The following is a 24,392-nucleotide window of genomic DNA, read 5'->3' on the forward strand; positions in this document are numbered from 1 at the left end:
AGGGAGAAAACTTCATGGTTTTACAAAATTTTCAACTGTAAGATCCAATAAGGATAATCAAACTCCTCAGTCTCTATACTAGTCAATGAACTGCCTGGCGGAATAATGTCCCCTCTCCTAATACAGGGAGGAAAGAATTAAAAAGGTAAAATAACCCTTTAGTCAGAAGGGATACAGTGCTTTCAGGGTATTACCGAATGCCATGCCTTTCTGTAAGTTATATTAGATGTAGAAAGCTCGTAGTGAACTATAAAATATATGAGTAATCAAGAAAGCATATACAAAATAAAAAGAAAATAGAAACAATGGCAAAAGGACGAGCTTTGCAGTAGCTGGAATCAGCCTGGTGTAGCAGCGAAGCATGTATGGTTCCTGAAGTCTGGCAGCCCAATTTACATCTCATCATGACCACTAACTATGTTGGATCTTAAATAAATTCATTATTCGCTATACATGTCAGTTCCTTCATGTGTAAAATGGGGATAATGGTGCCTACCTTGAAGAGATGTTGCAGAGATTAGAGATAATGGACAATGATCTTTCTTATCTGTATGATCATTATCTGAAACCCTGCATACCAGGGAGCAGAGGGACGCAAAATTCCTCATCTCCTAAAAACATCCACTAAAGAACTAATCTCTTATAAAACTTATATGCACACATTTTTTCCTCATTTTAACACAAGCATCTTTCTAAGTTTGTTTTTCAAATTATTTTACGTCTTAGCTGAAGTTTACAGTGTCTCATGCAATTATAATGGTCATTGATAATAAGGTAATATTGCATTTCTTGAGAAGGTGCAGTATTTCGTGAAGTATAGAAAAGTGATGATGAAGAGCTGCAGAGGCAGCCTAGCAGCATAGATTAACGCCAGAACCCACATATTAAAATTCTAGCTCCACCAGTTACTAAATGCATAATCTTGAGCAAGCAGTTTACCTTTTCTGTGCCTCAGTTTCCAAGCTATCAACTAGAATGATAATAGCATCTATTTCAAGAATCTGTTATGGGGATTAAATAAAGTTAATAACTGTCAGATGTTTAGAACAAAACTTGATGAATCATAATAAACACCTGACTATTTATTAAGTAAAAGCAAAAACAAGCAACATAACTACATAGCAAAGCCATTTAAAGATGAAACGGAACAATTAAAAACTGAAGAAAACCCAGAAGCCTGGTGGCAGGATAGATACAGCAAGAAATAATGATTTTAATGTCAAAGATTGAGAGGCAATTGTGAAAAGAGATGAACTCTTCAAATATTTTCACACAGGGAAAAATGACCATCATTGCTATGGGGCTGCTGAAGTCAAATATGAGGATGTGGTTGTCAGCCTCCAAAACGGTGCCCCCAAATCCCCACCCTAGATAGTCACACCACTGTGGACTCCCCTCCTCCTACATCATACCAGGGTTGTAACCAACGGCAGAAGTGATGAAAAATCACTTTGGGAATGAGATTATAAAGGCACTGCTGCTTCCATTTTAGTCACCCCCTTGTGGTCTCTCTTTTCTCTCTCTTTGAATGCCTGCCCCAGAGAAAGACAAGCTACCACGTGGAAAACAGTCCTCAGGAGAAGCCCAGGTGCCGAGTTGCTGCGGCCTCTGTCCAGAAGTCAGAGAATTGACAACTTCTGCTGGTAGCCACAGGAGTGAAACTGGAAGCCACTCCTCTAGCCCTGTGAAATCTGCAGGTGACTACAACCTGATTCAACAGCGGGAGTGCAAACTCACGAGAGTCTCTGAGCCAGAACTACCCAGCTGAGCTGCTCTCAGATTTCTGACCCATAGAAACTGTGAGATAATAAACGCTTGTATTTTTAAGCTGCTAAATTGGGGGTTATTTGTTATACAAAAATAGACGACTGCAATACCTGACTAATAGAGGGGTGAAGGAACATCCATGTGCCATTTCGCAAATTTGATGAAAAAATTAATGTCTCTCATGTAGATGCAATTTATAATTGCTTATGCTAAGAATTAGGAAATGCTTTTGACCTTCATTTTCCAAGACAAAAACATTTCAAGTCCCTTTTGTTTTTATGATCTGATGTAGTAATTTTCATCTCCTTTTGAACTGACATACAAAGGCCTGTGCAATCTGTATGCTTCTTACCTATCTCGTCTTCAACTTTACCCTCTGTTCTCTCCATTCTGTCAATACTGAATTATTGACATTTCTGAAACATGCCAGACATACTTCTACCTCAGGGCCTTTGCATTGGCTCTTCCTCCTTTCTTGGTCGCTCTTCCCAGGTTTCTGAATAGCCACATGGCTCACTCCCTGGCCTTCTTCAAGGCTTTGCTCAAAAGTTTCCTTCTCAGTGAGGTCTGTCTCAAACCCCCTAACTTTAAATTGCAATCCCACCCACTCCCACCCCTGGTTATCCTTATCCGATTTTATTTTCTCCTTAACACTTATCACCTCACATCACAAGGTGATATACATATACATATATGCATGTATATATATTGAATTAGAGAAGTTTTGGGTTTACAGAAAAATCATGCATCAAATGTCAAACACAAGGTTCTCATATACACCCTAGTACTAATACCTTGCATTAGTGAGGTATATTTTTTTACAATTGATTAATGTATTTGGATGATGGTGAAAGTAGCTGAGCATTGTGAAAAACAATTAACAGCACTGAATTATATATTCAGTGCTGTTAATTATTTTAGGTTGTATATATATATGCATAATTTTATTGATTTTATTATTTATCTCTCCTCACTGGAATGCAAGCTCCATGAAGAAGGGATTTTTGTTTTTTTTGATGTGTCTGCATTGCCTAGAACTATGCCTGACACTCAGCAGGCACTCAATAAACAACTGTTGATATGTTCAAATGATGTAAATTTGCTTCAAATGACTTTTTTACACTACCAGTTATCTTAGGATAAGGATGACTACCTGTATTTAAATTTTCTGATTCAGTAGGTTGTCAGTAAACAATAGCTATTATATGAAAGCAAACCTCAGCTTAAAAAAATAAACTTATTGGCTTGAGCGAATTACAAGAAATGGCTAGGTACGGAAGAACTGTTGAGGCTAACATGAATATTGATCTGTGAACTAATTATCTAAATTAAATCTTTATCACCATACTTTCCAAGAGTATTATCTGCCATCATACATGCATTTTAAAAAGACTTTCATGCCTTTCCTCTTCATACCCAGAACAGATAGCCACTATTTTTACGGCCAATTTTGCATTCAGAGAATACTGTCATTCATTGTGCCTACGGGAAAACTAAAGACATATCAGATACCAGCTCTGAAAAGGCTACTAGGGCTATGACTTCAATGTCAAAGTCTTTGGAAGCCTTGTTTAGAACACGTTCTAGTGGAAAGGCCCAGTGTGTCAACTGTGTATTGGTGCAGGCCCCACACTTCGAAGGACCCCATACTTGCTGTATATGCTCTGATGTTGCCCTCTTGAAATATATAATTATTTATGAACACGGGCCCCCAAATTTTCATTGTGCACTGGGCCCTATAAATTATGTAGCTAGTTCCAAGGCCGAGAGAAGACAAATACTCTTCGGTTGCTACATACCATCCTAGGAAATAAGCAGAGATGGATTGCCCAGAAAGGCAAACAGAACCTTCTCTCAACTGGAGCCCCCATCACATTTTAACAACATTCCCAGATTACTCTTGCACATATTAAACTTTGAAAAGCAGTATTGTGTTTTGCAACCCTACCCCTTCACACTCTTGGTTCTCCTTACCCAGTGTCATTTCCCTTATAACGCTTGTCACCTTCTAAAATACTGCATAATTTTATTAATTTTGTGGTGTATCTCTCCTTACCGGAATGCCAGCTCCATGAGGGCATTTGCAGAAACTTGTACATGAATGGTCATAGCATCATTTATTCATTTTAGTCAAAGGGTAGAAACGACCCAAATGCCAATCAATGGATGACTGGCTAAACACATTCCGGTCTATACTTACAATGGAATATAATCCAGCCATAAAATGGAAGGGAGCATGAGATACTGTACAACCTGGATGAGCCCAAACACATTATGCTAAGCGAAAGAAGCCAAACAAAGAAAGGTCACATACTGTCTGGTTTATTGTTTATGACATATCCAGAAAAGACAAGTCCAAAGAAACAGGAAGTAGGTTAGAGGTTACCAAGGGATTGGAGACAGAGTAATGGCTTAATGGGTATGGGTCGTTCTTATCAGGTGATGAAAAGTTTGAAATTAGAGTGGGCTGATGGTCGCACAACATTGTATTTGCACTTAATACCATTAATTGTGTGCCTTGAAATGGCTAATTGTATGTTATATGAATTTCACCTCAATTTTAAAAACGGGAAAAAAAGGTTAAAAATTGGATAGCTAACACTGACCACTTACGTGCCAGCCGTCTTATAGTGCTTTGCATGGGCTACTTCATTTAAATTTCACGGCAATCGGAAGTACTTAATGCTATCTCCACCTTTCTTTACAAAGGGAGAAAGAGGCTTAGAGATGTTTTGAATCGGTCATAATATGATAAATCAAAAAATAGTTTACTATTTTCACTGCTATAAATTATTTTTTCCATATATATAAACATCTGCTGAATGAATGTCCTGTGAAAAATCGCACTGTTTCGGCATTAGGTCCTGAATGTTCCAGACCATCACAGAAAGAACAGGATTAGGTGGTTATATTCAAATATTGCCTGCATCTTTCATTCTGAGATAAAAGAAAGAAAAGTAAAGCACTTAAGCACGAAACGCAGGCCTGAAGAAACAGGCGAATACTCTGACCTGTCCTCCATTACATAATACTAGGATGGCAGAAATCACAGTGCTCGCACGATAGGTTGTATATTTGCCTTACGATATAAAGAACAGCTCTCAGACTTTTAAAATGAATCCTAGAGCTCAAGGGCACGTGCCTGATGCTTAAAGCCGGGAGGGCCCAAGAGTTTCCAGCTACCCGGATTCCCAAGTACACATCAACCGGGATTTTAAGGAGTCAGCCGAGGACCGTGCGCCCCCACTCTGCTCCTCCGCCCTCCAAGCCCGGGGCCGGGGAGGAGCCGAGGAATCGAAAGAGGAAGCGGGCGGCCGAGGGCCGCGGGCCCCCATGGCGCCGAGCGCGCTGCGGTGGCTCTGGCTGCTCTGCGGCGGCTGCTGCTGCGGCGGCCTCGGCGGCGGCGCGGGCCCCGGCGGCCCCTTTCCCCGGACCTGGGCGCGGAGCCGCGAGCGAGACGCAGCCGCCTTCCGGGTACCGAGCGCGCGCCTCCCGGGTTCTCTTTCGCTCTCGCCCTGCCTGTCCTGTGTCTGGGCGGGGGTAGAGGGCCGCTGAGAGCTCACACTGCCACCTGCTCCGCGGCTCTGTGCGGCGCCCGCGGTTTCCGAGCTGGAGTCACACACGGGAACTTGCCCCTCTGCTCCCCTGTGCCCCTGTGTTGCCCCCTCCCCTGTGTTGCCCCCTCCCCTGTGTTGCCCCCTCCCATGCCGTTCGCCACCGCAAGATTTGATTTTCCTGGAATGGTTTGTCGCTGTGGATTTATACGGTTCCCACGATGTTGGCCAAAGTGTTCGTGTTTGGAAGACGTACCCCGGCCAACCCCATCCCCCCGCGCCCTTTAGCAGTCTCCTTGACTGTTCGCATCCCGTTCCAAAAGCTGTTAAATTTCACATTTACAAGAGCCAGAAACACGGTGCTGCCTGTTGGAGGAAGAAAGTTGTCATTTTTCCTCCGGAGGGCGGCGCTGTTGGCCTCATTCTGTGATCACTCGTTTGTAAACAAAGAGCCTGCCTTTAGCAATCTCTGAGAATGTGACTGAGCTGGGCGGGGGCTTGAACTAACGCACCACTTTAAACAGTCTCCTTAACTTGGTGGCAATTGATTTAGGAAAGAGGGACGCATCTAATTTTCTTTTAAGAATATTTGGAAAAGGGTCCATAAATTTGCTTAGATTTTACCTCAATAATCCAGCAGTAAAACCGAAAGGACCAGATAGCTGAGTAAGTACGGTTTTTCCTGAGACCTGGGAAACTGCAAGGGATGGAGATGTATAATTTGCCTCACTGTGTTCAATACATTTTAACATTTTAAAAATCATAAACATATTATCATGACTTACTATAAAGGAAAAACTCAATCACTTAAAAATTTTAAGTATGAATCTAGTAATACTGCTTATAGGAATTGTATTTTATTTTTCTGATTTTTTTTGGGGGGGGGGGGATTTCTCAAAAGCTTCAGTAGTTGTTCCTTTCTCTATTCTTCCTTTCTCCCCTGAAAGGCTCCAAATGTTTCCAAAGGTCCCAGCCTTAGCTGATTCTCCCCATTATTTTTTTTTTCGCTCGAACCAAGATGTGTGCATTTACCTCCAGTTTATTACTCTGGGAGCTCAATTCCAGGTTTCAAAACCAGAAGCACTCTTATACTCTGTTTTAATTTGCAAAAAGCTGTTGAGAGCAATATGCCAGAAATGGGTTGGCTTTTACAATGGGAATTTATTAGGTTAAAAGCTTACAATTGTGAGGTTGTGAGGGTGTGCAAATCAAGGCATCATCAGGATGCTCTCTCACTGAAGGTCATCACTGAAGGTGATGATCCTGGATTCCTCTCAGATGGCAAGGCACATGGAAGCATCTGCTTCTCTTCCAGGTTCCTTTACAGCCTCTGGCTTCTCCACGTGTGGCTTCCTTTCTCCCCGTTCCTCTCTGAGCTCCACCGTACCTTCTCTCCATCTCTGTGGCTTTTTCTCGGTTTGTCTACTCCTTTCAGTCCTGTTTATAAAGGATTCCAGCAAGAGGACCAAGACCCACCCTGGGTCACTCGCTGAAGTAATCCAATCAGTGTCCCCAACTGAATCCAATTCTAAGGTTCCAACACCTGCAGGAATGGATTAGCTTCAAGAACATTATCTTTTCTGGATCCATCCACAAAAAAACTTCACACTGTCACACATCAACTTGAGACAAAGCTTCTATCTGGTTTCCCAACCCTGTCTTAACCTTGAATGCATATCTTGGTGAATCAAACTCCTTGAGGAGTTTGATGAATAGTCTCATCTGTACTAATAAATGTAGTTCTTGCGTAAATAGCTAAATATGTAAATGCACTGCTATGCTCTCAAAAAATCATATCTGTGGATTGGAGGCTCAAGCACCTAGATAAAATAAATCAGTGTAGATATATGTGTGCGTATTTATAATAATTTATATAATTTATAAGTAATTATATTATTTAGTATATATGTGTATTATTTGTATAGTTAGTCCATTCTAAGAGCCTATACCCAGGAGATTAATGTGTAGAAAATATAACTTTATATTTAGGTGTTGGCCTATATTATACATTATGTGTACACATATAATGTGTAGAAAATATAAAATTTTGTCAAACTGAATCATTGAGTTGCAGTTCTCCACTATTTAAATATCAGATTGATCGTATACAAAACCCAGAAAATTACATTGTTCCATAATGAAGGTAAAGTTAAAATAAAGTTTAAAAAATTAAAATAGTGCCTTAAAGTACACTGTGCTATGCTAGAGAGAACCTGTAGACTATAGCCTGAAAAGTAGGCAAATATTGACGTCCACCCAAGTTTTCAGGCTTGGAGAACGGCAAATATATGCCAGTCCTCAAAACCCTCAAGGGGTATGATTCACAGGACGTGCTACCAAGCTTAAGACAGGGTTAGAAAACCAGATGCTTTTGCCTGCTCCATGGTACCATGGTATCACAGTTGCCAGGGAACACACAAGCACTGGTTGGAACACTTTACCCACATAGAGAAGAGATGGTACAAGGTCAGCTTCAGTAGTGGGCATCTATCTCATCGGGTCCCTCCTGGCAGCCAAGGTGGGCAATGGCTTGTGAGAAGGTCTTTGCACACCCCTTTTGTGTTATATGGGGGAGTCCCTGTTCCCTTCTCTCTGGGAACATATATACTAGTGGGGATGGCCAGATACCATATAACGCAAATGTGTAAGCAAGATAAAGAAGTTCACTGTGTACCCTGAACAGGAGAAGATCACTCAGTTATGGGAGAAGAATCTGAGTCAAGCCATAGGCTTGCTTCCCAGTCTCCAGATAAGAAAATACCCCAGGCCCAGGGCTCTGATTGCACCATCCTGGGAAGGGGCAGTTTGTGTGATGGCTGCTTCTCCCAAAACTGAAGACCCAAGAGCTATAGTCTTTGGATCTTCGTATCTATCTTATTTAGGGATTGCAAATAGGTCTTATCATGTTTGCAAACTAATTGATCAGTAGACATTGCCTGAAACCTGGCACTGAGAGTCTTCAGGAGAAGCAGCTCTCAGATATGTATAAACAAGTAGTAAATGCTACATATTTCATATTATTTTAGTTTACCTAGTATACATGTGTGTATATAATGTGTGCACAGACTTCGTACCATACATACAATGCTTTGTCTAAGAAACTTTTCTAAAGCAGTAATTTATGGAAGAATATCCTATGAAATTATTTTTTATTCTAATGCAGGGCTTTTCAACAGCTGCACGATTGACATTTTGGAGCAGGCCGTTCTTTCTGTGGGAGCCTGTCTTGTGCATTGTGTGGTGTTTAGCGGCACCTCTGACCTCTGCCCCCTAGATGCTAGTACCACTCTCCCCCACTCCCCAAGGGCAATAAAAAATGTCCCCAGACAATGCTAAGTGTACCCTGGAGGACGGGGGCAAAATCGCTGTCAGTTAAGACCCACTGGTCTAAGGTATGCAACTCCCAAGTCTCGAGAGAAATTCCCAGCAAGCTACACCATGATATACAAGTATTTGACCTCTTTTTCTTATCCCTGGATTTATTTCATCTTCGAAAAACAAAAGCACTTCTAAGAAGAACATTTTAAATCCCTGTGTAAAATTTTTTATTTATCCTACACGAAACCTCAGAATTTGCAGATGAGGAGTGTTGGGAGAAATGTCAAAATAACAATATACAAAAAGAGATCTTTATAAACTATGTTTTGGTTTCTCTAATAATTTCGATAATAAAACTTACCTTTGTCCCATCAGTGCATGGGATTCATCACAGGGAATATATAGACCAATGCATACCTCAGTAAGTGCAAACTGGAACACCACTAATAAAAGAAAGCTTAGATACCAATGGTGAAAATATATCAAATTTTCATTGCCTCCTCAGCTAATGAAATAGACATGAAGTCTCTGGAAGTTTATATTCCTTCTACAGATTTCTTGTGAGCGGAATAGCCAGATCCCTCCACGAAATCAATACTTGCTCTGTGACCTTTGGCAAAACTTATCTGTACCTCCATTTATTCACCTGTGAAATGGGTGTAATTTAAGCACATTATTCATACAAATCTAAGTTAATTCATATAAAGCTCTTAGAACATACCCTTGCTTTCAATTCAACAATCTTTTCAGCACTATGTATTGTGTGCCCAAAGGCTGAGAAATTTATTTTTTGATAATTGAAAGCACAATTTGATTTGAAAGGATTTGCTTATTCCTTTAGAAACTCGAATTAAATAGATTCTAGAAGGAAATGTTTTATTTGATTTCATCTTATTTTGTGGCAGCCTGTGAAATATATTTCACTTATTTTTTTTCTCCAAGTATGAGAGCTAAGGAGAACAAATAGCTGAGAAACCCATAGCTCTTAAATCTTTTTGAAAATAACCATTTCCTTCTCAACATACCCTACATAGAGCACTTCTGAGACTGTTGTTACTCATATTTGGAAAGTTAAGGTGTGGGGGTTAAGGTTCTTGAGATGGAAGGAAGAGCTCTGTGATCCTAAAGGAAAAAGGTTTAAAATTGCAGTCTAATCTTTTTTTTTAAAGATTTATTTTTTATTTATTTCTCTCCCCTTCCCCGCCCCCCACCCCCAGCTATCTGCTCCCTGTGTCCATTTGTTGTGTGTTCTTTTGTGTCCGCTTGTATTCCTGTCAGTAGCACCCGGAACCTGTGTCTCTTTTTGTTGCATGATCTTGCTGTGTTAGGTCTGTGTGTGTGCGGCGCCGTTCCTGGGCAGGACTTTTTTCACCCTGGGAGGCTCTCCTTATTGGGTGCACTCCTTGCACGTGGGGCTCCCCTATGCGGGGGACACCCCTGCGTGGCAGGGCACTCCTTGCGTGCATCAGCACTGCGCATGGGTCAGCTCACCACACGGGTCAGGAGGCCCTGGGTTTGAACCTTGGACCTCCCATGTGGTAGGCGACGCCCTACGCATTGGGCCAAATCGGCTTCCCATAAATTTGCAGTCTAATCTTGCCATGAGACTAGCTCTGGTCTCTTATCAATAGAGTTATCATTTACTATTAGACTGAAACAGTACGTTCTGTTTCATGTTTTGAGCAAACATTTTCCTTTCTTTCTGATTCTGGGTTGGTAGAACTCGGAGCATCAATGAAATATATCCTAGCTAAGGCCACAAAGCAGCAAAACAGAATTCAGAAGAGACTGCTTAGGAACATACTACATTTAAGTCGTTTTGGAATGTTTTATGGCCACAAACGCACAAGCACACAAAACAAACCAAAAAGTCTTTAAGCTAAAGGCCTTTCAGCTATTAGAAATTTAGCAGTTGGACTTGATAATCAATGTCACTTTAGGGACAGTGTTCTAAGGAATAATGTTGATCAGAAAGATTTAGGAAGTACAATAGTACAAAGTACAATAGTCCCAGAGCTCTATTTTCTCTAGATTTATAATCATAGGATAATTGTTTAAATTCTTAGGCCCTGGATCTCCTTCTGGGCAAGAACTTGGTATCTCTGACTGTAAGTTATTCAGTTAAACATGTTCAGTTGAATGCAAAATAAAAACAAATATGTGAAGATAATTTGTTGTCCAATCTGTTCAAACTCTTCTAAATTACCAACTCAATTTCTAATGTATGCTCCATTGGATTTTCAAATTTCTGCAACTTTCAAAATTCCTAATAAGTTTCCTGTACGTTCCTCAAAATTTTATATCTTTTGCTTCATAAATGAAATTAATGTTCAGATTATTTATTTAATATTTTATGTGACTTTGGGAATAGTTACCCACTATTGTATCTTCTGTTGCCCTACATTAAGAACATAATTTAATTGATCCTTTTGAGGAGCAGCAGGAGCTCAATATAGATTTGTGGTTTGTGATGCTTTTGTGAACATCTAACTAAGAACTGAGATAGACCAGAAAAGTTTCATGAAAGAACAGATCCTAAGAAATGAAATACATGACTTTTAAAAATTCCTATAAGGTAAACCACTGTCAGATGGATTGGATACGTGTCCTTTAAATATAGCACAAGACGATGTATAGATCTGTTTATGTTTAAGCATTTTGGCCTTAATCTGACACTTACTAAATCAAAAAGGCAATTTTTTTTTTCCTTAGAGAACACAAAAACAATCTAGTAAAATATAGTTACATTCTCTAGCCAACTGTGAGGAAGAGTGTGGCTAAACTACCATCTCCTCTCCTAGCCACATCTATGCCTGCCCCACACATACATACCCATTGAATGCTTGTCGTTATATCATTACCCACATTCATGCTTCTAGCAAAAATTCCTGGAATTGTAGAATTGCTGGGTCAAAGAGCTAATTTTATGGCTCTCCAATGAATAACTGGTTTATACCTCTTAGGGGCATACCTCAGCGATATTGTAAGTTCAGGTCCTGACTGTCACAATAAGCAGATATCATCACAAAGTGAGCCAAAATAATTTTTTCTTTCCCAGTGCATGTAAAAGTTCTGTTTACACTACACAGTAAACAAAGTGTGCAATAGCATTATGTCTTTTTTAAAAAGTGTACATACTTTGATTAAAAAATACTTTATTGCTAAAAAATGTTAACTGTCATCTGCGCCTTCAGTGAGTTAAGACTTTTTGCTGGTGGAGGGTCTTGCCTCTCTGTTGGTGGCTGCTGACTGGTCAGGATGGAGGTTGCTAAAGGCTGGGGTGGCTGTGGCAACTTCTTAAAATAACACAATAAAGTTTGCTGCCTCGATTGACTCTTCCTTTCAAAAAAGATTTCTCTGTAGCATACAATGCTGTTTGACAGCATTTTACCCAGAACAGAACTTCTTTCAAAATTGGAGCCAATCCTTTCAAAACACTGCTGCTGCTTTATCGACTAAGTTTATGTAATATTATAAATGCTTTGTTGCCATTTCAGCAGTGTTTACAGCATCTTCACCAGGAACAGGTTCCATCTCAAAAAGCCACTTTCTTGGATCATCCATAAGAAGCAACTCCTCATCCATTCAAATTTTATCATGAAATTGTAGCAATTCAGTCACGTCTTCAGACTCCCTTTCTAATTCTAGTTCTCTTGCTATTTCCACTACATATGTAGTTACTTTCTTCACTGAAGTCTTGAACCCCTCAAAGTCATCTGTGAGGATTGGAATCAATGTCTTCCAAAGTCATATTAATATTGTTATTTTGACCTCCTTCCATGGATCATGAATGTTCTTAATGGCAACTAAAATAGTGAAACCTTTCCAGAAGGTTCTCAACTGACTTTGTTCAGACCAAAAGAGGAACCACTAGCTATGGCAGCTATAGCCTTTTGGATATGCTTCCTTTCCCTTGAACACGTAGAGGTTATTGTAGGGTTATTAATTGGCCTAATCCCTATATTATCATGACTCAGGGAATAAGGAGGTCTGAGGAGAGAGAGAGAGATGGGAAATGGCTGATCGATGGAGCAATCAGAACTCGCACAGTATTTATTGACTAGTTTGTCAACTCATATGGGTGCAGTGTGTTGTGCCCCAAAACAATTACAATAGTAACATCAAAGATCACTGATCATTATTCACCATAACAAGTATAATAATCATGAGAAAGATTGCAGTATTGCAAGAATCACTAAAATGTAACACAGACAAAAAGTGAGCACATGCTGTTAGAAAAGTGGCACCAATTTACTTGCTTGAGGGTTGCCACAAACCTTCAATTTGTGAAAAATAAATGCAGTTATCTGTGAAGTGCAACAAAGAAAGCCATTAAAATGTCTGTATATGTGTGTTTGAGAGTGAGGGTGGTGTGTGTGTGTGAGTGTGTGTGTGGTGTATGTTCCTGCTTCCAATGTGCTCTTGAAGAAGGTGTCGTACTTTTATAAATAATGTATAAATTACTTAGGCAAAATTAAGATGTCATTATTATTTCACTTAGCAGCTCTTGACTACTGAAGTTGAAGATACTTTATATACACTTACCAATAATTTGTTTTTTTACTCTTCAGAAAATACCAGTTACTTTTAAAGATTTTTCTGTTGCTATTCATTTTTTTAAAAAATTAATTTGGAGGAATCCTTGAATAATAGCCTTATTAAGCAAGTACTTTTTCCAGGTTTTTTGTGTGCCTTTCAATTTTTTTTATGGTTTTTGTGGTACAATGAAGGTTGGTTTTTTTAGTCTATTGGTTGCTTTTTTTTTTTAAAAAAAGATGTATTTATCCCCCGACCCCTTCGTTGCTTGTGCTTGCTGTATCCATTTACTGTGTGCTCTCTGTGTGTACTTGGCTTCTCTTTAGGAGGCACCGGGAGCGGACACTGGCCCTCCCGTGTGGGAAGAGGCGCTCAATCACTTGAGCCACCTCAGCTCCCTGCTTTCTTGTGTCTCTCATTGTCTTTCCTCTTTGTGTCTCTTGGTTGCATCATCTTGTTGCATCAGCTTGCCACACCCGCCAGTATGCCAGCTTGTGTCTTGGTCATCTTCTCCAGGAGGCACTGGGAACCGAACCTGGGACCTCTCATGTGGTAGATGGAAAACCAATAGCTTGAGCCATATCCGCTTCCCAGTCTACCAGTTCTGACAGTTTTGTTTTCACTTACTTTGGTATCAAACTTTAAATGTCCTTCCCTGATAAAAGATTTATTAATGGTCATCTTCAGTTTATTTTAGTGATTTTATGGTTTTATACCTATTTCATAATGTTGCAGTAAAGAATGAAATGGTAACCAGTGCATTTAAAACTTAGAAAATGCCAATAAGCACTTCATAAGAGTTTATTACTGTGACAATATTTATTAAAAAATAGCAAATCCATGTCATACATAATATATGTGGACATTGAATTGCATTTTCATTATGTAAAAAGGTGAAAATAGAGAATCTGAATTAAAATATAAAATTTTAAAACACTTAAAGAAAAAAATTCCTGTATTTAGGGCTTCAAATTGCATGTGAAATTATCTGCTTTATCTAATTGGAATGATTGTCTTCCTCTCTTTTGTTTATTATGATAATAATTTACATGTAAAAATTTATTAAAGTATACATTTAGATAAATATTGTACAATCATGGAGTCACCTCTAATTGAGATATAAAGCAGTTCTCTCATGCTAAGAACATTCTTTTGATATTTTTCACTGGATAACCTTCCCCTGACTCTGAATTCAAGCAACCACCAATTTTTCTCCTATTACTATAATTTTGTCTTTTCTAGAATTTGATATAAATGGAATCATAAAGTACACAGTCCTTTGTATTTGACTTCCTTCATGTAACATAATGTTTTTTTTAGATTCATTCATGTTTTTACATGTATTAATAGTTTGTTCCTTTTTATTGCTCTGTAGTATTACATGATGTGTATAGACCTTAATTTATTTATAAACCCGTTGATGGACTTTCTTCCAGGTTTTGGCTTTTGTGAATAGTGCAATGAAGAATATCCATGTGCAAGTTTTTGTTTGAACTTATATTTTCTTTTCCCTTGGGCAGATACCTAGGAGTAAAATTGCCTGATTGTATGGTAAATGTATGTTTAGCTATATAAAGAACCATCATACTGTTTTCCAAAGTAGTGGTACCATTTTGTGTTCTCAGCAGCAGTATATGAAATATCTAGTTTTTATACCATTTGTCAACATTTAATATTGTCAGTCTTTTTAACTTTATGTATTCTAGTGGTTATGAAATGATCTCTCATATTGTAGTAGCCTTTTAATTATAGAACAGTTTTAAATTTATAGAAATATTGTGAAGATAGTACAGATACTTTCCCTATACCCTATAGCCAGTTTCTCCTATTATTAAGATCTTACATTAGTACATTTGTTATAATTAATGAACTGATATTGATATATTGTTATTAACTAAAGTTAATATTAAATTCAGTTGACTTTAAATAATTTAAATAATTTTGTGCTAATGTAAAAAGTACAATTGCTGATTGGATGGGCTCAATATGGAGGGTTTATCTCCTTTATTTCAAGTCATCCCGTCAATATATCTCTCTACAGCAACTCCTAGGCCATTGTTTGACCAAACAACTGGATACCATAACCTTAGCCAAGTTGACACATAAAGTTAAAATTAATTGTCACACCCTGCTTCAACGAGATTATTTTAGATGCCTAGAACTGAATACTGTTTATTAATATATTGATTAACAATCTTTCTAGGCATACTCAACAAGGAATAAATAAGATTGTGATTTTCCCAGCAATAATTTGCTTAATAATAAACACCCTAAACTCTTTAAAAGCATGAACCATGTAAAATATCATTTATTAATTGGATCAGTAACAAATATTTATTGATTATCTATTGTGTTCCAGGCTTGTGTTCCATGTGGCGGACACAGTGATCAATAAGACAAACCTAGGCTTTGTTCCCACTGCTTATAGGTTTGTGAAGCAGTCATTATGAACACAGAATTACACAAATATATCAGAGCTTGAGTTGGAGACGTGCTAAATGAAAGTCCCCTAAAATTTTATTTATCCTATGCAACTGATTAGTATTAGGAAATTGAAGCAAGCCTAAGATAAATTATCATAAAATTCAAAATTGAGGAATTTTAGAATAATGGCCATATTTTCTCTTCATATCTAAAAATCAGTCTATCTTCCTGGACTATTCCATGATTGCATCTCTTTCACAAAGGCTTTTCACTCTAAATGAGATCAAGAAACCTAAATAAAACAGAATCGAATTTATTTTTTTCATTTCCTTAGTCATACCATTTTTTCATTCCTTGTTACTTAGTGCTAAGAGGTGAAAAGATAAAAAAGACTTAGTTTTTATGTTCATAATTGTTTCATCAAATGAATGTCTATAGGTCCTAAGTGTCACTAGTATCTAGTGTTTAATTTGCAGTTTATTTTATTTTTTCCACTAGGTCAACATTTCAACAAACCTGTATTTTGTGGTGTCACTTTGTTTGTTAAAGTGGATTTAGAAGTGGATGAGACATACTTTTTCACAACCTCGGAAAATGTGTTTGAGATCAGAGAGTTATAAATCTGATCTGGATGTATGGTAAAACCTTTCATTGTAGAATTGCAGGAAACTAATCAATCACTGACTTTTACATTTGAAAAGTCCTTTCCAAGTTAGTTTATGCAGATCACTTTGGAAAGTTAATATGCTCCATATAAATTTATTTTTCTTTTTCTTTCAGGAAAGTCTTAATAGACATCAACGCTTGAATTCTTTACTTCCTAGTGAAAATTCCACTGCCTTCTATGGAATAAACCAGTTTTCTTACTTGTTTCCTGAAGAGTTTAAAGGTAGTATTTGATTGTGTTGTTAGTTGAATTATTTCATGATTTTAATTTGTTTGTTTTAATTTTTGAGAAATTGCTTATTTATAAATCTAATAACTGGAGTAGCCGTTAACATTTATTAAATATTTACCCATTAAGTGTCAAGCATGTATCACATGCTGAGAGAGAAATTTATGACCACTGCCTCCTAATTATTGTTTAAAATCTAAAACTTGTGTGTACACATTTCCATGCAAATATAAGAAACATTCTTTCTTATTACACTTGCAGTTTTCCAGTACTGTTTCTATTCAAGACACCATGATACCATGGGCTGATTATAAACAAATTATGTCCATTATACTCATTTTTATTATTCACCTGGTTCTACCAAACTAGTCCTCTTATGTCAGCTCTGGTCTTATTTTAAAATTCTTACCTTTGGTGTTTTTCAGCTAAATACATTTTATGATATGGAAAACCACAAAAGAAAATCTAAAATGGCAGGCATCACAAGAAAGCTGCTGTTTTTGCTTGAACAATTCCTGGAAAAGGAATCCTAAGGGCCCCTCCATGATAATATTGCTTTACTTTTCATTTCATATCTCTACTTAGCTATTTATTTAAGAAGCAGATCTCTCAGATTTCCCAGATACACAGCAGAAGTACAAATTCCAGTCCCCAACGTATCACTGCCATTAAGATTTGACTGGAGAGACAAACATGTTGTAACTCAAGTGAGAAACCAGCAGATGGTAAGTCTCAGTTGTTGGGGTCTTTTTTAATTGTCTTAGCATTTGAAGGCATCTTTCTGGTTAAGTTCAGTCCAAATTGTAATTAGACCCATCATTTTTCTAGCTAGATAAAGTCAACCCTTGTCATCCAGAAATGAAAATGAAAGGAAGATGTTGGAATGAGTAGCAGAAGTCAGCACCCCAACTTTTATTCCTACAGATAAACCTTCCTTAGGGTGCTCTTTCATTAACTGCCTTGGCCTCTAGCACAGTAACTTGGGATACTTACCAGTAGCTACATCAGAGACACCAAGCTTTCAGAAGAATAGCAGGTGGTAAGCTGGAAAAGGTCGATTTAAGTACCATTGAAAAAGCAACATAAAACTAGATACATTTGCAAACAGTGTGCCCTGGTATCCCTTGGGTTCTCAAGCTTCATGGGATAAGCTCCATTAGAAAACCTGCCCCACCTCAGACCCCTACAGGACCATAGACTTTATCTGTGACTTGTATGTGCAGTCAGTTCTGCTGTAACATGACATATGTGCTCCTATAAATCATCCATGAAAAATTGCACAATTGAAAAAAAAAACAGGGATTATGGGAAAAGGTTAGTGTCCAACACTCAAACCTTAGTGATGCTTTCAAAAAAAAAAAAAAGCCAGGAAGCTAATAAAAATGATAACACAGTTTTATGTGTGTTGAATGATTAAGGAATATATAAATACTGCAGTAAGTATGGCACTTTACTTTGAAAATGACCTGAAGTATGCGTGTGGAAGTGGGTTTTAGAATGGTTCTAGCTTGTGAATTATTGCATGGTGGCAGAAGGGGAGTTATCTCCAATTGGACAGAAAGTTATAAAACCACATGTGAATGGGTGAGGCTCATAACACACACAGTGAATCAAAGTAGCTGGTAGATGTTTGAGATATGTGACTATGTGCATTGCTGACATTTCCCTATCCCTTTCCATCCCCACTGTTGGCAAGGGAAATCAGCCAACTGATGGAAAATTGTTCCCTAAACACGACGGATAGTCTGAACTTGTCTACAGTGGAAACCGCAGACTTCATCCAGCTTTCTCTTGTATGACATGTGTTTTGGAACCAGAAATTTCTCATTGTCTGGTTAGGATGATCCTGTTTTTCACCCATGCATTCATTGCATAAAATTCTATGCATGAGTTTTACTGCTAATTCATTTGCTTTATTATTGAACTCGTAATGAAGTGTCTCAGCATCTTGCCTGAACATCTTACTCCTTCATGTAGCTGTATATGCCAATGCAGATTTTTATTCAACAAATACTAGTGGCCTAACATTACTAAATGACATTGGTGTATTCTTTTCCATGTAAGGTTTATAGGTATACTTAGTGCAGCAGTTTGATATGGTTGTGAATTCCAAAAATAGATATTGGATTGTGTTTATAATCTGATCTGTACCTGGGCCTGATTGAGTCATGATTAAGGCTTTAATTGGACCACATCATTAGGGCATTGAGTCCCCACCCCTTGGTGGGTAGGAACTCACAGATAAAAGGCATGGCAAAGGACAGAGTTGTGGGTTTCTGATGTTGGAGTTTGGATGTTGGAGTTTGATACAGAAGTCTTAACCTGGAGTCCCCGAAGAGACAGAACCATTCGCCTAATAGTCTACAGCTGACCTTGTGGAGAGAGGCAGAGCCTAGAGAGCCTCATAGTCAGGAAGCCTGAACCCTCACAGTCAGCAGCCATATTGCTGCAACATGTGGAAATAGACTTTGGTGAGGGAAGTAACTTATGCTTTATGGCCTGGTAACTGTAAGCTCCTACCCCAAATAAATACCCTTTATAATGCGCAGCACATTTCTGGTGTTTTGCATCAGCACCCCTTTGACTGACTAATACACTTAGTATTTATCTATTGTGTTACTTTGATATTGTATCTATGGGTACTGATCTCAGTCTCCATGTTATTTGGGGGAGCTACTATCTATTTAAACTCACAATAGCCACCTGTTGTTTCAGCTCCTGGCTTCCATTCATCCTTCCATTCTGGTAACTGCCCTCACTTTTCACTTGCTTCCATCCTCTACTTTGATATTTGTGTAGGGTACAATCTCAGATCCAGGGATACATCTAGACTCAAGCCGTTCAATTTACTGAATTCACGTAGCAGTGATTACTTCAGAGGTGGGCTTGCAACCGGGTGGACCATAGGACTTTTGTGGGAGCTACTGTAAAGTGGGGGGCTTGTCCTTTCCTACTGTAAAGTGAAGCTTTTTCTTTGCTAATGAATGACACCTGAAAGGAGATAGTCCAGTCAGTTGGTAGAAGCTAATTTGTGACTTAAAGGAGAAAGTCACAAAAAGGGAGAAAGAAACCAAGAAACAGAGAAAAGAAGAGCCAAATAGGAGACAGAAAAACCTGCTCTGATAATGTTATATAAATTGCTCTACACAGCCATGCTGGAAACCAAAGTCAGCCCAAAATCACTTCAAGTACCCTTTTGCTTAAGCCAGTCTGGTCAGATTTAATTGTCAGTGGCACATTGACAATTAAAAGAATCCTATCTGATTTAACCCTTAAGAACCGGTGCCTGCATGTGTGTGGGTGTTTGTTTGCATTTCTCCCTCTCTCAAATATCCTAGACTTGTTTCCTTCTTGTGGTTGCTTGTTCTACTTTTTGCATCTTGAACAGAAGATGGAAGCATAATTAAAGTTGAAAAATTCTGTTCCCTGTTAAATAGCAATAGGCCTCTTTCCTTCCCTATGTAGAGCTAATAGAGTGGTCTTTGGAAAACAATGAATAAAGTCATACCATTCTTCCTCATAAAACTCTGTGATGATTTACCATCAATTTTTTCCCCAGTGATTTTTGAAAATAACCCAGACTTCTCACCCTGGTCAGAAAGACCCTGCATCTCCGGGCCTTTGCCTTGCGCTCCCCTCCTCTCTTCCTCGGCTCTCCCTCGCGCACTTTGTCCTCCTGGGCGTTCTTTCTATTCCTCATTTTCCAATTCAGGGACTTGACACTTGCTTTTTCTTATTCCTGGAATAACTATTTATATTCATTAAAGGGGTACTTTTAGTTAGGGATCTTTAATTAACAATATACTGCAAAGATATTTTTGAGCAGGAACTGTTCTTCTGGCTTGATTAAAGCTAATGATTGCTGTGGTTGTCATCAACCTTCTTCACAATATTTTACTGTGTCACAGCCCTGAGGATAGAAATGTAACTTCTGGATTGTCTAAGTTTGCAATAGTGATGTGACTAATTTACCTTTAATTAATAGATTTTGATGCTTAAAATGGGATTTTTGGTTTTTTCTCTCTGTTCTTTTAATTTGAAAATCTAGAAGATGGACCTATATCTTGTAGGTTCCCAGATTCTGCTAACTTTACTTGTTTTGATGTATGTTATATTTAAAGATGTTGTCATCTTGATTTAAACAGTATTCAGTGATAATAAATAATAGTCCCCACCCTCTTTTGTATTTTTAAACAGTGTGGAGGATGCTGGGCCTTCAGTGTGGTAGAGGCAGTGGAATCTGCAAGTGCAATAAAAGGGGCATCTTTGGAAGATCTAAGTGTACAGCAGGTCATCGATTGTTCATACAATAATTATGGCTGCAATGGAGGGTCTACTCTCAATGCTTTGAACTGGTTAAATAAGGTGAGTAGTTTCTTAACCTATTAACTCTTTGTTTCCCCTTTGACTTATTTCATATGTGTTCAGAATTCAAACAATTTACTCTCTTGCCAAATGATCATTACAGGTGCTCAAATTTAAATAACCAAAACTTGAATTAATTTAATCACAAGATTTAAAAATTAATTGCTTCTATGTATATCGGGCATCAAGAAATAAAAGGGTAAAAAGTTTTATCTGAAATTTATATTCATAAAATATTTTGGTGTGTTTTTTTTTTAAGTATTTCTTACTAAGTAAATGCTTGTTTGCAGATAAATGGCACATAATGACTCAGAAGGAAGAGACCATGGTGATTGTTCATGTCTATAGAATTTCTGAATAGTAAGGTAAAAAGGAACATTAGAGTCAGCTAATTCAGTAACTCTTTTTATAGATGAAGAAATAAGACCTGAGCAGTGAAATCACTTTGCCAAGTCAGTAGCTAAGGAGACCTACACCTTAAGTCCTCAACTTCCTAGTATGGTTTACCCAATATATTACTGTGTGTCACCAAATTCTTAGGGCACTCTCTAACCCTTTCCCAGATTCATTGACTTACAGTAAGTAAGCAGTAAGGGCACTATTATGTATTTTTTTTTCTCTCTTTTTTTTTGTCTTTATTTTTTTAATATTACATTCAAAAAATGTGAGGTCCCATATACCCCCAACCCCCTGCCCCACAATGAGGTTCCCATATACCCCGCACCCCCTTCCTCCCACTCCTCCCCCCATAGCAACAATCTCCTCCATCATCATGAGACATTCATTGCATTTGGTGAATACATCTCTGAGCACCACTGCACCTCATGGTCAATGGTCCACATCATAGCCTTCTCTCTCCCACAGTCCATCCAGTGGGCCATGGGAGGACCTATAATGTCCGGTAATTGTCCCTGCAGCACCACCCAGGACAACTCCAAGTCCTGAAAATGCCTCCACGTCCCATCTCTTCCTCCCACTCCCTACCCCCAGCAGCCACCGTGACCACTTTCTCCACACCAGTGCCACATTTTCTTCGATTACTAATCACAATGGTTCATGAATAGAATATCAGTAAGTCTACTCTAATCCATAGTCTATTCCTCCATCCTGTGGACCTTGGAATGGTTATGTCCACTCCACATCTATATCAAGAGGGGGCTTAGATTCCACATGGATGCTGGATGCAATCTTCCTGCTTTCAGTAGTAGGCATTCTTGGCTCCATGGTGTGGTGGTTGACCTTCAACTCCATGTTAGCTGAGTGGGGTAAGTCCAATAAACCAGAGTGTAGGAGCTGAAGTCTGTTGAGGCTCAGGGCCTGGCTATCATATGGTCAGTCCAGAGATTCAGGTCCCCTGGGTATATATTAAACCCCAGCACCAACTACAGTTCCAATAAAAGTAACAGGAGAGACTTGTGAATGTATTTTTTTAATGTCATGAAGGCAGACTTCCCAAATCATGTCATTTTCGGTCACTGTATTCCAGGAGCACTCTCTACACATTGTGGGTGACATTGAATTGTGTGTCCCTCCCTTCCAGCAACTCACTGTTCAAGAAAGGAGGATTCTATCAGACAGCTATAACAATCGTGACACATGCACGATTAATGGCACAGGGGAAAGTGGACAGAAAGAAGGCTTGACCTTCTTTGATCGTTGTCATGTGGGTAAACCATTGTGCTGAACGAGTCTCAATGACTTGCTAACACAGAACCAGAGGAACTAGAAGGAAAGCCTTGCCTTCTTGTAGCCTCAGGAGCCAGATGATTCTTGTCTTCCTTATTGGATAGATGGGACTCTAGGGAAAGAAGGAATAGGAAAAGAAGTAAAGAGAAAGAAGGATACTGACTGTAATTACCTAGGATATCCATTACAAGCTCCTGAAGATTTAATTACAACCTTAAAATGCAGGGAATACCGGCATGGTGAAGGTTATGGCCAAGGTGAACCTTATTTTGACATGTTGAAGTGAATTCTGTTTTACTTTTAAAAGAATTGAGTGAAAGTGAACACTTTGGGTGGTTATTTTCTTTTAGACGCAAGTAAAACTGGTGAGAGATTCAGAATACCCATTTAAAGCAACAAATGGCCTGTGCCATTATTTTTCTGGTTCACATTCTGGATTTTCAATCAAAGGTTATTCTGCATATGACTTCAGGTAAATGTCTTATTCTACAGTTCTTTTTCTCCATATTCCTTAATTTATCATCTATTGATGATATAAAATTAATAACTTGATGGAAGTCATCACTGCATTTTCCTAATTGTTTTAAAACCTATATTTTACTGGATCAACTAATTGGCAATTACAATAGAGCATTATAAGATGTTTTTTCTTTAATATGATATGTATGCCTTTCTATATGAAATTGCAATAGAAATAACAAACTTAAATTAACAAATGTAAATCCAATTTGAGGTATAAAATATATGTACCACTTTCCTCTTAAAAGTTTAAACTGTTATAATTCAATTAACATGTCTCAGTCTTAATGTTTAATCAATCCCAATTCATTTTGCATATAGATTCTTCAGCTAATTTCAAAGTCTGATGACCAAGAAGCCTGTTTTAAACATTCTGTCACTTTTCAAGGCATAGGTTACTAGAAATGCCTGAAGAAAAACTTTTAGTTTAGAAACAGGTATCAAAGGGTTTATTGCTGAAAATAAGTTATGTAGCATACACTAAAGCACGGTAAGAGTGTAGAGATGAAGATAAACTAGAAAGAGCACTTGTGTTGGAGCTTGAAGGACAGGATGACTTTGGAAAGTTTCAAGAGAAAACAATCATTAAAAAAAACTTTCAAAGCACATGAAAAACAAAAAGTTGACTAGAGAATTGTTGTGATCACCTGATAGAGGGCAAAATAGGTGTTCAGGGATGAGAAGAGCAAAGGAAGACTCAACTAATTCATGGCTTCAATATTTTTTAAGTTATATGGAAGGAAACGTCACACTGTCTTTTGAAACAGAAGAGCAGAGGCATTAAATTGAATTTGGGTAAGGTAACAGAATACCCTATAACTTACTGATACTGAATATACAAGAATCTCTTGACCCAGATGGTGTCTACCCATGGGATCTCAAGGAAATCAAGGGTGAAATTGGATCTCTGAACAGAATGCAACCCCTCTAAATGAGTGTAACTATACCAAAGAACCGGCAAATTATCAACACAATTCTCATCCATAACAAGGGCTCTTGGGGGGACCCTGGAACTGTACATGAGGGAGCTGCAATTCTACACCTGGCAGACTAAATCAGATCTATAATAAAATCTGCAGGACCACTGAGCACATTGACCAACACTTCCATTGAGGACAATGGCAATAAATATTCTAAAATGAGAAATCTTGCTTTGTGAGCCATCAATTACTTGAGAGTACAGGGAAAAGGTGTGGACAAGAAGAAATGGGATTTTCAAAATGTCATTAAAAGGTATTCAGAGAATCCCTTGTCATGGGTAGCAAATTGAAAAAGTTAGAAAGAAGAAGAGGCATTAGTCTGTATGGGAGAAGAAGAATGCAAAGGAG

At 38.3% G+C, this 24,392-nt stretch overlaps 1 protein-coding gene across 1 annotated transcript in view; it reads left to right on the forward strand.

Moving 5' to 3' along the window:
• Nucleotides 1-4,921: 4,921 nt before the first annotated feature.
• The window catches only part of CTSO (cathepsin O), a 29,941-nt gene continuing 10,470 nt past the window's right edge, over nucleotides 4,922-24,392 (forward strand). The window contains exons 1-5 of the mRNA XM_004471655.5: nucleotides 4,922-5,241; nucleotides 16,380-16,488; nucleotides 17,080-17,219; nucleotides 20,692-20,859; nucleotides 22,896-23,017. Of these exons, the coding sequence (XP_004471712.2) occupies nucleotides 5,101-5,241; nucleotides 16,380-16,488; nucleotides 17,080-17,219; nucleotides 20,692-20,859; nucleotides 22,896-23,017 (680 nt within the window). The 5' untranslated portion in view covers nucleotides 4,922-5,100. The remainder of the gene's footprint in view (nucleotides 5,242-16,379; nucleotides 16,489-17,079; nucleotides 17,220-20,691; nucleotides 20,860-22,895; nucleotides 23,018-24,392) is intronic.

The sequence above is a fragment of the Dasypus novemcinctus genome, chromosome 1 (genome assembly GCF_030445035.2).
Source record: "Dasypus novemcinctus isolate mDasNov1 chromosome 1, mDasNov1.1.hap2, whole genome shotgun sequence".
Classification (NCBI taxonomy): Eukaryota; Metazoa; Chordata; class Mammalia; order Cingulata; family Dasypodidae; genus Dasypus; species Dasypus novemcinctus.